This window comes from Tachyglossus aculeatus, chromosome 16 (genome assembly GCF_015852505.1).
Source record: "Tachyglossus aculeatus isolate mTacAcu1 chromosome 16, mTacAcu1.pri, whole genome shotgun sequence".
Classification (NCBI taxonomy): Eukaryota; Metazoa; Chordata; class Mammalia; order Monotremata; family Tachyglossidae; genus Tachyglossus; species Tachyglossus aculeatus.
The window spans coordinates 41,886,098-41,901,631 of record NC_052081.1 but is presented as its reverse complement, the minus strand read 5'-3'; the positions used below and the strand labels follow the sequence as shown (position 1 = coordinate 41,901,631).

Here is a 15,534-nt window from a genome sequence, read left to right as displayed (position 1 = left end):
GAGCCCCGTGTCGAACAGGGACTGGGTCCAACCCAATTATCTTGTATTTATCCCAGCACTTAGTGCAGTTCTTGGCACCTGGTAGGCATTTAACAAGTACTATTATTGTTATCATTTTTATTATTACCTATTTTACTCTCCCAAAGTACTTAGAGAGTACTCTACGTACAGTAGACGCTTAATAAATACTATTGATTAATGAATGAAAGGGTTTCCCCTCCTACAGCCCGTATGGGAAGTTGTACGCCTTTGTAAAAGGAGATCCAGTCCCTCAGCAACCAAGGGGAGGAGAGAGAGATGGGCAGGCATGAAAGACTGAATGAATTGCAAATTACCAGGGGACCAGAAGAGACAACTCTAAACAGAGTAGGCTAGAACAATCAATCAATCAATCAATCATATTTATTGAGCGCTTACTGTGTGCAGAGCAGTGTACTAAGCGCTTGGGAAGTACGAGTTGGCAACATATAGAGACAGTCCCTACCCAACAGTGGGCTCACAGTCTAGAATATTTGGGACTAGACTGCTTTAGCACCTTCTTCTGTGGCAAAAAATGTAGTAATAAAAAAAATTTTAACTGAAAAATTCTGTAAACTACTCATGGCTGGAAGCATGCTCCTGTATTTTTCAATATTAATGACAGTGGTGATGAACCCCCCGTGGGACAACCTCATCAGCTTGTAACCTCCCCAGCGCTTAGAACAGTGCTTTGCACATAGTAAGCACTTAATAAATGCCATCATTACAGTGCTCTGTGCCCAGTATGCTCTCAATAAAGACCTTCGGTTGATTGATTACTGCTGGCTGCCCCCTGGACCAGTTCACTTCTCTGGGCCTTAATTGTTTTCTTTTTTCTCCTGAAGTGGGGAGAGTGGCTCCTGCCCTTTGGGGTTTCGTGGATTATTAAGACCAAAGGAGAAATAATAATGATAATAATGGTATTTGTTAAGCGCTTACTATGTGCAAAGCACTGTTCTAAGCACTTGGGGAAGCTACAAGGTGATAAGAATCTGAACCCAGGTCTTCTGACTCCCAAGCACCTGCTCTTTCTTTGTTCATCAGAATACGAAGTGGCATTCACACTTGGCTGGGATTTGGGAAACAGTTTCCTGGACCGACAAGAGAAAAGCTGAAGCAAGTAGGAAATGCTGTATGCAGGTGGTTGGCAGGCTGTCTAGGTAGAATATAAATTCTCCAAATGTATCCAGGGTCTTTCTTCAGAGAAATGTGGAGCTTCACCTTGGTTTTCATTGTGCTCTTCCAAGCACTTAGTACAATACTCTGTATGCAGTAAGCACTCAATAAAAATCACTGATTGACTGACTGATCGATTCACTCCAGCTATTCTCAATAAATGTCCATGTAGTCGGGAGAAAGGGAAATCAAGTTCAGAGGTTTGGCATGTTTAATAATAATAATAATTTTGGTATTTGTTAAGCACTTACTATATGCAAAGCACTGTTCTAAGTGCTGGGGAGGCTACAAGGTGATCAGTTTGTCCCACGGGGGGCTCACAGTCTTCATCCCCATTTAACAGATGAAGGAACTGAGGCCCAGAGAAGTGAAGTGACTTGCCCAAAGTCACACAGCTGACAAGCGGCGGAGCTGGGATTTGAACCCACAACCTCTGACTCCAGAGCCTGGGTTCTTTCCGCTGAGCCACGCTGCTTCCCCATGTTTAGCATGCAGGGCTTCCAGTCTAGTGTTACTTCTAGGAGACTAGTATTATTATTGTATTTAAGTGCTTACCATGTTCCAAGCACTGTACTAAGCACTGGGGTAGATACAAGATCATCATACGCCATCTGATTGCCCTCCTCAGGGGAGCTGGTCCTCTAGATGAGACTAGCTAGAGATGTTAATATTTATTCAGCACTTTCTATGTGCCAAGCAGTGGGATAGACACTCAATAATTTGATCATTTAGAGTCCCTGTCCCACACAGGGCTCACAGTCTAAGATGGACGGAGGGCAGGTATCTTATCCCCATTCTACAGATGAGGAAACTGAGGTACAGAGAAGTTAAGTGACTTGCCCAGTGCAAATGACAGAGCTGGGACTAGGATCCAGGTTTTCTGGCTCCCAGTCTCTGAATGAAGCAACGAGACTTAATGGATAGAGGATGGGGCTGGGAGTCAGTAGGATCTGAGTTCCAATGCCGGCTCCACCACTTGTCTGCTGTGTGACCTTGGGCACATCACTTCACTTCTCTGGGCCTCAGTGACCTCGTCTGTAAAATGGGGATTAAAACTGTGAACCCCATGCGGGACATGCACACTGTCCAACCTGATTAGCTTGTTTTCTACCCCAGCACTTAGAAAAAAATGTAGAACTGTGAAAGAGAGAAGAGAAGGGGATATAGTGGTTTTTGCATAGTTGATGGTAGCACCTACCTACCTATTTGTGTTGGCAAGAGCTGGCTATCTTCCCTCCATCGCTTTCACAGAATATACCGAGTCTTGTACTAGGTGCTTGGGAAGGTACCAAAGAATTAATAGGCATAATTCATGCGGGACATGCACACTGTCCAACTTGATTAGCTTGTTTTCTACTCCAGCACTTAGAAAAAATGTAGAACTGTGAAAGAGAGAAGAAAAAGGGATATATTGGTTTTTGCGTAGTTGATGGTAGCACCTACCTACCTACGTGTGTTGGCAAGAGCTGGCTATCTTCCCTCCATCGCTTTCACAGAATATACCGAGTCTTGTACTAGGTGCTTGGGAAGGTACCAAAGAATTAATAGGCATAATTCATGCGGGACATGCACACTGTCCAACCTGATTAGCTTGTTTTCTACCCCAGCACTTAGAAAAAATGTAGAACTGTGAAAGAGAGAAGAGAAAGGGATATATTGGTTTTTGCGTAGTTGATGGTAGCACCTACTTACCTACTTGTGTTGGCAAGAGCTGGCTATCTTCCCTCCATCGCTTTCACAGAATATACCGAGTCTTGTACTAGGTGCTTGGGAAGGTACCAAAGAATTAATAGGCGTGATTCCTGCCTTCGAGGAGCTAGCTATGAAAAGTATATTGCAGATAAGAGGAAAGATTACAGGCATTAGAAGCCTTCTTCACCCGCTTCTCCCGTTCTAGTTCTATTTTCCCCGAGGCAGCGAGTGTCGTCAGAAATGGGGACAGACATCCGCAAGACTGGCAGCATGGTACTGCTTCGTCATCATCATCATCATCAATCATATTTATTGAGCGCTTACTGTGTGCAGAGCACTGTACTAAGCGCTTGGGAAGTACAAGTTGGCAACATATAGAGACAGTCCCTACCCAACCTACCAGGAGCCAACCTGTCGTCCAAGTGGCTGCATCCAAGCTGCCCAAACCATACCTCAGACCAGGCAGTGGAAGAAAAGACCCTCCTAACTCTATCAGCTTGGAGACATCTTTCTTTTATGGCATTTGTTAAGGGCTTACTCTGTCCCAGGCACTGTACTAACTACCGGAGTCGGTACACGATCCTCAGGTTGGACGCAGTCCTTTTCCACATAAAACTCCCAGTCTTAATCCCCGTTTGAGAGATGAGGTAACTGAGGTCCAGCGAAGTGAAGTGAATCACAGCGGGTCACACAGCAGACAAGTGGTGGAGCAGAATCTGAACCCAGGTCCTCTGACTCCCAAGCCCCCGCTCTTTCTATTAGGCTACACTGCTTCACACCATTTCCATCTTTACCTTCCACTGGGATGATTTAAATCTGGGAAAGTCATCTAGGGGCTGAAAAACCTTAACTTCTTTTCTTCCCACAACGCGGCAGCTGAGAACTTAGCCCTTCAACTCCATAACCTTTATTCCAGGTCCTACGAAAATCATCAGGATTCCCCGTTTGGCCGGAGCTGTTTCAGGGGCTGTGTTATAAACGCAGCCAAAGAGACTCTGGGAGGGTGGCTGGCCCTGCTCACTGCTCTCTCTGTGAGCCCAAGGCAGAGCCGGAATGTGTGTAGCGGAGGCCAGTGGTGGGGAGGAGAGGAGGGAGAGACGGCTATAAAGCGAGAGAATAAAAAGTCAGTGAGAGCTGGAGGGCAGATCCTGGAGTTGGTACTATGGAGGGGGATTGATGAATAAAGACAGTCTGGAGCGGAACTCGTCTGCCTGTGGTGTGATCCAAATCAGATGCTTCTTCTGCCACGACTTGACTGGCTTGGTGTGAGAGGCCCGGCTTTGGCAAGGGGACGAGATTTTCTTCTTAAATCCCCCCAGCCATTTATTCGCTCAGCATGGGCAGTTTTCCCGTGTCAGTCCCTCCGCAGCAATGAGGACAGGGTGGGTTTTTCAGCTGTTTTCTTTTTTTAAAAAAACTTCATCCTCCTTCATTCCAAGAACAGTTTTTGAAGCAATTCTCAGAAGTTCCTTCTGCTCCCTTAAAAAAAAAAAAACAACAACAGAAAAAAAATAAAATTCCCAGTTAATTTGGCAGCCCCGCATCAGTGGGAGAGGTTGTGAGGGAGCTTGGTGCCAGGCCTGGCGGAGGGGCTCCTGGCGGGTGGCGCGGACGGGGAGGTTGGCGCGGGGAGGGGGGAAAGTCCGATGCTGGCAGCGGGAAGGGGACAAATGATTATAGTTGGAATCAGGGAGAGGAGAGAATGGGGTGGGTGGGTGGGGGGAGAAGGGTTTAGGGAACAGGCTGGGGCCAGCTGCCTGCCTGGGGACTGGGGGCGGGGAGAGGAAGCTTTGTGGCCCTTCAGGCATGTTTTCTGTGGTGAGCCTGAGGAATGAATGCCTCGTTGAGGAGCGTCTGGGTGTTCCCTGGAAGCCTGGCCTGGACGGGCGGCGGATGGCAGGGGATCTTCCCAATTGCCGTGCCCAAGCTGGGCCTAAAAACTGTCTGCTGGCTGCTCTCCTGGGGCAAGTGCTGGCCCCAGTCTCCCTGCCCTCTCATCCCGGCCTGTCGGTGGGAAGATGGGTTGGATTGGGGAGGGCTGTCACCCTGCCCCTCCAGAGACAGTCCGGGGAAGGATGAGGTGCCGGGGATTAGTGTGGGGTTGGGGGCGGGAGGGAGTGCTACCTGCCCCGGACCAGTTCTCTGAAGATCTCAAAGCGTGGGGAAGGAGAGGTCCCTCGGCCTCTCACTTTCCAGGGGAGGGGAAATGGGAATAGAGAAGAGCTGGCCTCTGTCCGACGTTACAAGGGGATTAATAGAGGCTCAAAGAGAAGGGGCATGGCGGGGGCGGGTGGGTAGGTGGGCATCCTGACTCCTGAATGCCTCCTAAATACTGTCTGGATCTCTGTGCCACACCCACCACTGTGCTCTGGGGGTACCGGGGAACGGGGCAGATAAATGGAGGTGCTGTGTCTACCAACTCTGTTGTACTGTACTCTCCCAATTGCTTAGTAATAATAATAATAATGGCATTTATTAAGCGCTTACTATGTGCAAAGCACTGTTCTAAGCGCCGGGGGGGTGACAAGGTGATCAGGCGGTGCCACGTGGGGCGCACAGTCTTAACCCCCATTTTACAGATGAGGTCACTGAGGCCCAGAGAAGTGACCAGCCCACAGTCACACAGCTGGCCATTGGCGGAGCCGGGATTTGAACCCATGACCTCTGACTCCAAAGCCCGGGCTTTTTCCACTGAGCCACGCTGCTATGCACACAGTAAGCACTCAATAAATATGATTTTTTATGATATTTAAGCGCTTACTAAGTGCTAGGCACTGTGCTAAACGCTGGGGTAGATAATCATAATATTCATTCACTCAATCATATTTATTAAGCACTTACTGTGTGCAGTGCACTGTACTACGCTTGGGACAGAACAATACAAAAATAAACGGTGACAGTCCCTGTCCACAATAAGCTCACAGTCTAGAGATAATAATAATACTAATGGTGGCATTTGTTAAGCGCTTACAATGTGCAAAGCGCTGTTCTAAGTGCTGGATAATCATAACTTAATAATAATTATGGTATTTGTTAAATGGTTGCTCTGTGCCAGGCACTATACTAAGTGCCGGGGAGAATATAGGCAAATCGGGTTGGACACAGTCCCTGTCCCACACGGAGCTCACAGTCTCGATCCCCATTTTACAGATGAGGTAACCGAGGCACAGAAAAGTGAAGTGACTTACCCAGGGTCACACAGCAGACAAGTGGTGGAGCTGGGATTAGAACCCAGGGCCTTCTGACTCCCAATCCAAATACCAGCATGGCTCAGTGGGAAGAGCACTGGCTTTGGAGTCAGAGGTCGTGGGTTCAAACCCCGGCTCCGCCAATTGTCAGCTGTGTGACTTTGGGCAGGTCACTTCACTTCTCTGGGCCTCAGTGACCTCATCTGTAAAATGGGGATGAAGACTGTAAACCCGCCGTGGGACAACCTGATCATCTTGTAACCTCCCCAGCGCTTAGAACGGTGCTTTGCACATAGTAAGCTCTTAATAAATGCCATCATCATCATCATCATCATCATCATCATCATCAAATACCATCATCATCATCACCTGAGAAGGGGGCGGGAAGGAAAGGAGACCCGCCTCCTCCGCCTTTGGACTGGTCACTGTCATCCCGGAGGCCATGCCCCTGTCTGCCCGGACTCGCCCCATCACCCAGGAGGCCACGACCCCACCGTCCCGGAGGCAGCGTGGCCCAGTGGAAAGAGCCCGGGCTTTGGAGTCAGAGGTCATGGGTTCAAATCCAGCCTCTGACAATTGTCAGCTGGGTGACTTTGGGCAAGGCACTTCACTTCTCTGGACCTCAGTTCCCTCATCTGGAAAATGGGGATTAAGACTGGGAACCCCCCACGGAACAACCTGATCACCTTGTAACCTCCCCAGCGCTTAGAACAGTCAGAGGTCGTGGGTTCAAATCCCGGCCCTGCCACTTGTCAGCTGGGTGACTTTGGGCAAGTCACTTCACTTCTCTGGGCTTCGGTTCCCTCATCTGGAAAATGGGGATGAAGACTGTGAGCCCCCCGTGGGACAAACTGATCACCTTGTATCCTCCCCAGCGCTTAGAACAGTGCTTTGCACATAGTAAGTGCTTAACAAATGCCATCATTATTATTATTATAATAAATACAATTGAATGAATGAATGAATGAATGAATCTTTCCCCATCTTACCTCCTTCCCTTCCCCACGGCACCTGTATATATGTATATACGTTTGTACATATTCATTACTCTATTAATTTTTTTTATTTTACTTGTACCTATCTATTCTATTTATTTTATTTTGTTAGTATGTTTGGTTCTGTTCTCCGTCTCCCCCTTCTAGACTGTGAGCCCACTGCTGGGTAGGGACTGTCTCTATATTTTGCCAGCTTGTACTTCCCAAGCGCTTAGCACAGTGCTCTGCACACAGTAAACGCTCAATAAATACGATTGATTGATTGATTACCTCCTTCCCTTCCCCACAGCACCTGTATATATGTATATACGTTTGTACACATTTATTACTCTATTTATTTTTATATTTTACTTGTACCTATCTATTCTATTCATTTTATTTTGTTAATGTGTTTGGTTTTGTTCTCTGTCTCCCCCTTCTAGACTGTGAGCCCACTGTTGGGTAGGGACCGTCTCTATATGTTGCCAGCTTGTACTTCCCAAGCGCTTAGCACAGTGCTCTGCACACAGTAAACGCTCAATAAATACGATTGATTGATTGATTACCTCCTTCCCTTCCCCACAGCACCTGTATATATGTATAGATGTTTGTACATATTTATTACTCTATTTATTTTTTTATTTTACTTGTACCTATCTATTCTATTTATTTTATTTTGTTAGTATGTTTGGTTCTGTTCTCCGTCTCCCCCTTTTAGACTGTGAGCCCACTGTTGGGTAGGGACCGTCTCTAGATGTTGCCAACTTGGACTTCCCAAGCGCTTAGTACAGTGCTCTGCGCACAGTAAGCGCTCAATAAATACGATTGATTGATTTATTACTTCCCAAGCGCTCAGTACAGTGCTCTGCACACAGTAAGCGCTCAATAAATCCCCCTCTCCATCCCCCTCACCTTACCTCCTTCCCTTCCCCACAGCACCTGTATACATGTATAGATGTCTGTACAAATTTATTACTCTATTTATTTATTTATTTATTTTACTTGTACCTATCTATTCTATTTATTTTATTTTGTTAGTATGTTTGGTTCTGTTCTCCGTCTCCCCCTTCTAGACTGTGAGCCCACTGTTGGGTAGGGACCGTCTCTAGATGTTGCCAGCTTGTACTTCCCAAGCGCTTAGTCCAGTGCTCTGCACACCGTAAGCGCTCTATAAATACGATTGATTGATTGATTAGTCCAGTGCTCTGCACACAGTAAGTGCCCAATAAATACGATTGATTGATTGACGATTAGTCCAGTGCTCTGCACACAGTAAGCGCTCTATAAATACGATTGATTGATTGATTGATTAGTACAGTGCTCCGCACACAGTAAGTGCTCTATAAATACAATTGATTGATTGGTTAGTCCAGTGCTCTGCACACAGTAAGCGCTCTATAAATACGATTGATTGATTGATTAGTCCAGTGCTCTGCACACAGTAAGCGCTCAATAAATACGATTGATTGATTGACTGATTGATTAGTCCAGTGCTCTGCACACAGTAAGCGCTCTATAAATACGATTGATTGATTGACTGATTAGTCCAGTTCTATGCACACAGTAAGCGCTCTATAAATACGATTGATTGATTGATCAGTCCAGTGCTCTGCACACAGTAAGCGCTCAATAAATACGATTGATTGATTGACTGATTGATTAGTCCAGTGCTCTGCACACAGTAAGCGCCCAATAAATACGATTGATTGATTGATTAGTCCAGTGCTCTGCACACAGTAAGTGCTCTATAAATACGATTGATCCAGTGCTCTGCACACAGTAAGCGCTCAATAAATACGATTGATTGATTGACTGATTGATTAGTCCAGTGCTCCGCACACAGTAAGCGCCCAATAAATACGATTGATTGATTGATTGATTTAGTACGGTGCTCTGCACACAGTAAGCGCTCTATAAATACGATTGATTGATTGGTTAGTCCAGTGCTCTGCACCCAGTAAGCGCTCAAGAAATACGATTGATTGATTGACTGATTGATTAGTCCAGTGCTCCGCACACAGTAAGCGCTCAATAAATGCGATTGAATAAATTTTTAGACTGTGAGCCCACTGTTGGGTAGGGACCGTCTCTATGTGTTGCCAGTTTGTACTTCCCAAGCGCTTAGTCCAGTGCTCTGCCCATAGTAAGCGCTCAATAAATACGATTGATTGATTGATTGATAGTAAGCGCTCAATAAATACGATTGATTGATTGAATGAATGAGTGAGTGAAAGCTCACAGGCCACGCCCCCAGCGCACAGGAGGCCACGCCCCCAGCGCACAGGAGGCCACGCCCCCAGCGCCCAGGAGGCCACGCCCCCACCACACAGGAGGCCACGCCCCCTTACCCTCCCAGTTCCGCCGGCGGCGCGCGCGCATGCGCCCCGCTCTCTCCTCCCTCCCCGGGCGGGGCCGCGAGTGGGCGGGGCAGCGGAAGTGACGACACGACTTCCGGGGGCGCCGGCGGGGAAGTCGGCGGGAGCGGGGGCGGGGGCAGTCAGAGGGCCGGCGGACGCCCGACAGGACGCATCGGGCCCTCGCTGCTGCGCCGCCTTCGCCTCAAGCCGCCCGCCTCAGCCCGGACGCTCTGTCGCTCCCGCCGCCGACGACGAGGAGAAGGAGGCCGAGGAGAAGAGTGGAAGCGTGGCGAGGGCAGCCCCGGAGGAGCCCACCCCGAGCGGACCCCCCGCCGCCTCAGCCGCCTCAGCGGGCCCCGGGCTGTCTCCGACCAGCCTCCCCCAGCTCCATGAATGGAAATCGGCCCCGCAGGTGGGTGACAGCCCCCCCCCTCACCCCCTCCCCCCTCATTCATCATCCATCGTATTTATCGAGCGCTTACTGTGTGCTGAGCACCGTACTAAGCGCTTGGGAAGTCCAAGTTGGCAACATCATCATCATCATCAATCGTATTGATTGAGCGCTTACTATTGGGAAGTGCAAGTTGGCAACATCATCATCATCATCAATCGTATTGATTGAGCGCTTACTATGTGCGGAGCACTGGACTAAGCGCTTGGGAAGTCCAAGTCGGCAACACATAGAGACAGTCCCTACCCCACAGTGGGCTCACAGTCTAAAAGGGGGAGACAGACAACAAAACCAAACGTATTAACAAAATAATATAAATAGAATAAATAGGTATAAATAAAATAGAGTAATAAATAGAAGTTTTGTTCTGACGATTTTGACACCTGTTTTGTTTTGTTGTCTGTCTCCCCCTTCTATTCACTCATTCATCCAATAGTATTTATTGAGAGCTTACTATGTGCGGAGCACTGGACTAAGCGCTTGGGAAGTCCAAGTCGGCAACACATAGAGACAGTCCCTACCCCACAGTGGGCTCACAGTCTAAAAGGGGGAGACAGACAACAAAACCAAACATACTAACAGAATAATGTAAATAGAATAAATATGTACAAATAAAATAGTGATAAATAGAAGTTTTGTTCTGACGATTTTGACACCTGTTTTGTTGTCTGTCTCCCCCTTCTATTCACTCATTCATCCAGTAGTATGTATTGAGCGCTTACTGTGTGCTGAGCACCGTACTAAGCGCTTGGGAAGTCCAAGTTGGCAACATCATCATCATCAATCGTATTTATTGAGCGCTTACTATTGGGAAGTGCAAGTTGGCAACATCATCAATCGTATTGATTGAGCTCTTATTATGTGCGGAGCACTGTACTAAGCGCTTGGGAAGTCCAAGTCGGCAACATATAGAGGCGGTCCCTACCCAACAGCGGGCTCACAGTCTAGAAGGGGGAGACAGAGAACAGAACCAAACATATTAACAAAATAATGTAAATAGAATAAATATGTACAAATAAAATAGAGTAATACATAGAAGTTTTGTTCTGACGATTTTGACACCTGTCTACACATTTTGTTTTGTTGTCCGTCTCCCCCTTCTATTCACTCATTCATCCAATAGTATTTATTGAGCGCTTACTGTGTGCTGAGCACCGTACTAAGCGCTTGGGAAGTCCAAGTTGGCAACATCATCATCATCATCAATCGTATTTATTGAGCGCTTACTATTGGGAAGTGCAAGTTGGCAACATCATCAATCGTATTGATTGAGCTCTTACTATGTGCGGAGCACTGTACTAAGCGCTTGGGAAGTCCAAGTCGGCAACATATAGAGGCGGTCCCTACCCAACAGCGGGCTCACAGTCTAGAAGGGGGAGGCAGAGAACAGAACCAAACATATTAACAAAATAATGTAAATAGAATAAATATGTACAAATAAAATAGAGTAATACATAGAAGTTTTGTTCTGACGATTTTGACACCTGTCTACACATTTTGTTTTGTTGTCCGTCTCCCCCTTCTATTCACTCATTCATCCAATAGTATTTATTGAGCGCTTACTGTGTGCTGAGCACCGTACTAAGCGCTTGGGAAGTCCAAGTTGGCAACATCATCATCATCATCAATCGTATTTATTGAGCGCTTACTATTGGGAAGTGCAAGTTGGCAACATCATCATCATCAATCGTATTGATTGAGCGCTTACTATGTGCGGAGCACTGTACTAAGTGCTTGGGAAGTACAAGTCGGCAACATCTAGAGACAGTCCCTACCCCACAGTGGGCTCGCAGTCTAAAAGGGGGAGACAGACAACAAAACCAAACATATTAACAAAATAATATAAATAGAATAAATATGTGCAAATAAAATAGAGTAATAAATAGAAGTTTTGTTCTGACGATTTTGACACCTGTTTTGTTTTGTTGTCTGTCTCCCCCCTCTATTCACTCATTCATCCAATAGTATGTATTGAGCGCTTACTGCGTGCAGAGCACTGTACTAAGCGCTTGGGAAGTACAAGTTGGCAACATATAGAGACAGTCCCTACCCAACAGCGGGCTCACAGTCTAAAAGGGGGAGACAGACAACAAAGCCAAACATATTAACAAAATAATATAAATAGAATAAATATGTACAAATAAAATAGTGATAAATAGAAGTTTTGTTCTGACGATTTTGACACCTGTCTACACATTTTGTTTTGTTGTCCGTCTCCCCCTTCTATTCACTCATTCATCCAATAGTATTTATTGAGCGCTTACTGTGTGCTGAGCACCGTACTAAGCGCTTGGGAAGTCCAAGTTGGCAACATCATCATCATCAATCGTATTTATTGAGCGCTTACTATTGGGAAGTGCAAGTTGGCAACATTATCAATCGTATTGATTGAGCTCTTACTATGTGCGGAGCACTGTACTAAGCGCTTGGGAAGTCCAAGTCGGCAACATCTAGAGACAGTCCCTACCCAACAGCAGGCTCACAGTCTAGAAGGGGGAGACAGACGACAAAACCAAACATATTAACAAAATAATATAAATAGAATAAATATGTATAAATAAAATAGTGTAATAAATAGAAGTTTTGTTCTGACGATTTTGACACCTGTTTTGTTTTGTTGTCTGTCTCCCCCTTCTATTCACTCATTCATCCAATAGTATTTATTGAGAGCTTACTATGTGCGGAGCACTGTACTAAGCGCTTGGGAAGTACAAGTCGGCAACATCTAGAGACAGTCCCTACCCAACAGCGGGCTCACAGTCTAGAAGGGGGAGACAGACAACAAAACCAAACGTATTAACAAAATAATATAAATAGAATAAATATGTACAAATAAAATAGAGTAATAAATAGAAGTTTTGTTCTGATGATTTTGACACCTGTTTTGTTTTGTTGTCTGTCTCCCCCTTCTATTCACTCATTCATCCAATAGTATTTATTGAGCGCTTACTGTGTGCAAAGCACTGTACTAAGCGCTTGGGAAGTGCAAGTTGGCAACATCATCATCATCAATCGTATTTATTGAGCACTTACTATTGGGAAGTGCAAGTTGGCAACATCATCATCATCAATCATATTGATTGAGCGCTTACTATGTGCGGAGCACTGTACTAAGCGCTTGGGAAGTCCAAGTCGGCAACATCTAGAGACAGTCCCTCCCAACAGCGGGCTCACAGTCTAGAAGGGGGAGACAGACAACAAAACATATTAACAAAATAATATAAATAGAATAAATATGTGCAAATAAAATAGAGTAATAAATACAAGTTTTGTTCTGACGATTTTGACACCTGTTTTGTTTTGTTGTCTGTCTCCCCCTTCTATTCACTCATTCATCCAATAGTATTTATTGAACGCTTACTATGTGCGGAGCACTGTACTAAGCGCTTGGGAAGTCCAAGTTGGCAACATCTAGAGACAGTCCCTACCCAACAGCGGGCTCACAGTCTAGAAGGGGGAGACAGACAACAAAACCAAACGTATTAACAAAATAATATAAATAGAATAAATATGTACAAATAAAAAAGAGTAATAAATACAAGTTTTGTTCTGACGATTTTGACACCTGTCTACACGTTTCGTTTTGTTGTCTGTCTCCCCCTTCTATTCACTCATTCATCCAATTGTATTTATTGAGCGCTTACTGTGTGCAGAGCACCGGACTAAGCGCTTGGGAAGTGCAAGTTGGCAACATCATCATCATCAATCGTATTTATTGAGCGCTTACTATTGGGAAGTGCAAGTTGGCAACATCAGCATCATCAATCATATTTATTGAGCGCTTACTAAGTGCGGAGCACTGCACTAAGCGCTTGGGAAGTCCAAGTTGGCAACATCTAGAGACAGTCCCTACCCCACAGTGGGCTCGCAGTCTAGAAGGGGGAGACAGATGACAAAACCAAACATATTAACAAAATAATATAAATAGAATAAATATGTACAAATAAAATAAATAGAGTGATAAATACAAGTTTTGTTCTGACGATTTTGACACCTGTTTTGTTTTGTTGTCTGTCTCCCCCTTCTATTCACTCATTCATCCAATAGTATTTATTGAGCGCTTACTGTGTGCAGAGCACTGTACTAAGCGCTTGGGAAGTCCAAGTCGGCAACATATAGAAACAGTCCCTACCCACCAGCGGGCTCGCAGTCTAGAAGGGGGAGACAGACAACAAAACCAAACATATTAACAAAATAATATAAATAGAATAAATATGTACAAATAAAATAGAGTAATAAGTACAAGTTTTGTTCTGACGATTTTGACACCTGTCTACACGTTTTGTTTTGTTGTCTGTCTCCCCCTTCTATTCACTCACTCATCCAATAGTATTTATTGAGTGCTTACTGTGTGCAGAGCACTGGACTCAGAGCTTGGGAAGTCCAAGTTGGCAACATCTAGAGACAGTCCCTACCCAACAGTGCGCTCACAGTCTAGAAGGGGGAGACAGACAACAAAACATATTAACAAAATAATATAAATAGAATAAATATGTACAAGTAAAATAAATAGAGTAATAAATACAAGTTTTGTTCTGACGATTTTGACACCTGTCTACACGTTTCGTTTTGTTGTCTGTCTCCCCCTTCTATTCACTCATTCATCCAATAGTATTTATTGAGCGCTTACTGTGTGCAGAGCACTGTACTCAGCGCTTGGGAAGTCCAAGTCGGCAACATCTAGAGACAGTCACTACCCAACAGTGGGCTAACAGTCTAAAAGGGGGAGACAGAGAACAAAACCAAACATACTAACAAAATAAAATAAATAGAATAAATAGGTACAAGTAGAATAAATAAATAGAGTAATAAATATGTACAAACATATATACATAGAGAGGCAACATAGAGAGACAGTCCCTACCCACCAGTGGGCTTTCATTCAGTCCTATTTATTGAGCGCTCGCTGTGTGCAGCGTGGCTCAGTGGCAAGAGCCCGGGCTTTGGAGTCAGAGGTCATGGGTTCAAATCCCGGCCCCTCCAGTTGTCAGCTGGGTGACTTTGGGCGAGTCTCTTCGCTTTCCTGGGCCTCAGCTATCTCAGTGGCAAGAGCCCGGGCTTTGGAGTCAGAGGTCATGGGTTCAAATCCCGGCCCCGCCAATTGTCAGCTGGGTGACTTCGGGCGAGTCGCTTCGCTTCCCTGGGCCTCAGCTGTCTCAGTGGCAAGAGCCCGGGCTTTGGAGTCAGAGGTCATGGGTTCAAATCCCGGCCCCGCCGCCAATTGTCAGCTGTGTGACTTCAGGCAAGTCACTTCGCTTCCCTGGGCCTCAGCTGTCTCATCTGTAAAATGGAGATGAAGACTGTGAGCCCCTCCGTGGGACAACCTGATCACCTTGTAACCTCCCCAGCGCTTATTTATCGTATTTATTGAGCGCTTACTGTGTGCAGAGCACTGTACTAAGTGCTTGGGAAGTACAAGTTGGCAACATATAGAGACATAGAGAACAGTGCTTTGCACATAGTAAGGGCTTAATAAATGCCATTATTATTATTATTATTCATTCAATCGTATTTGAGTGCTTACTGTGTGCAGAGCACTGGACTAAGCGTTTGGGAAGTCCAAGTTGGTAACATCTAGAGACGGTCCCTCCCCGACAGTGGGCTCACAGTCTAGGAGATATGTACAAGTCAAATAAAAAAATGGAGTAGTAAATATGTACAAACCTATACATATATGC

At 45.6% G+C, this 15,534-nt stretch overlaps 1 protein-coding gene across 1 annotated transcript in view; it reads left to right on the top strand.

The window, feature by feature from the left end:
- Window positions 1-9,650: 9,650 nt before the first annotated feature.
- The window catches only part of AGO3 (argonaute RISC catalytic component 3), a 63,916-nt gene continuing 58,032 nt past the window's right edge, over window positions 9,651-15,534 (top strand). The window contains exon 1 of the mRNA XM_038757973.1: window positions 9,651-9,817. Within this exon, the coding sequence (XP_038613901.1) occupies window positions 9,799-9,817 (19 nt within the window). The 5' untranslated portion in view covers window positions 9,651-9,798. The remainder of the gene's footprint in view (window positions 9,818-15,534) is intronic.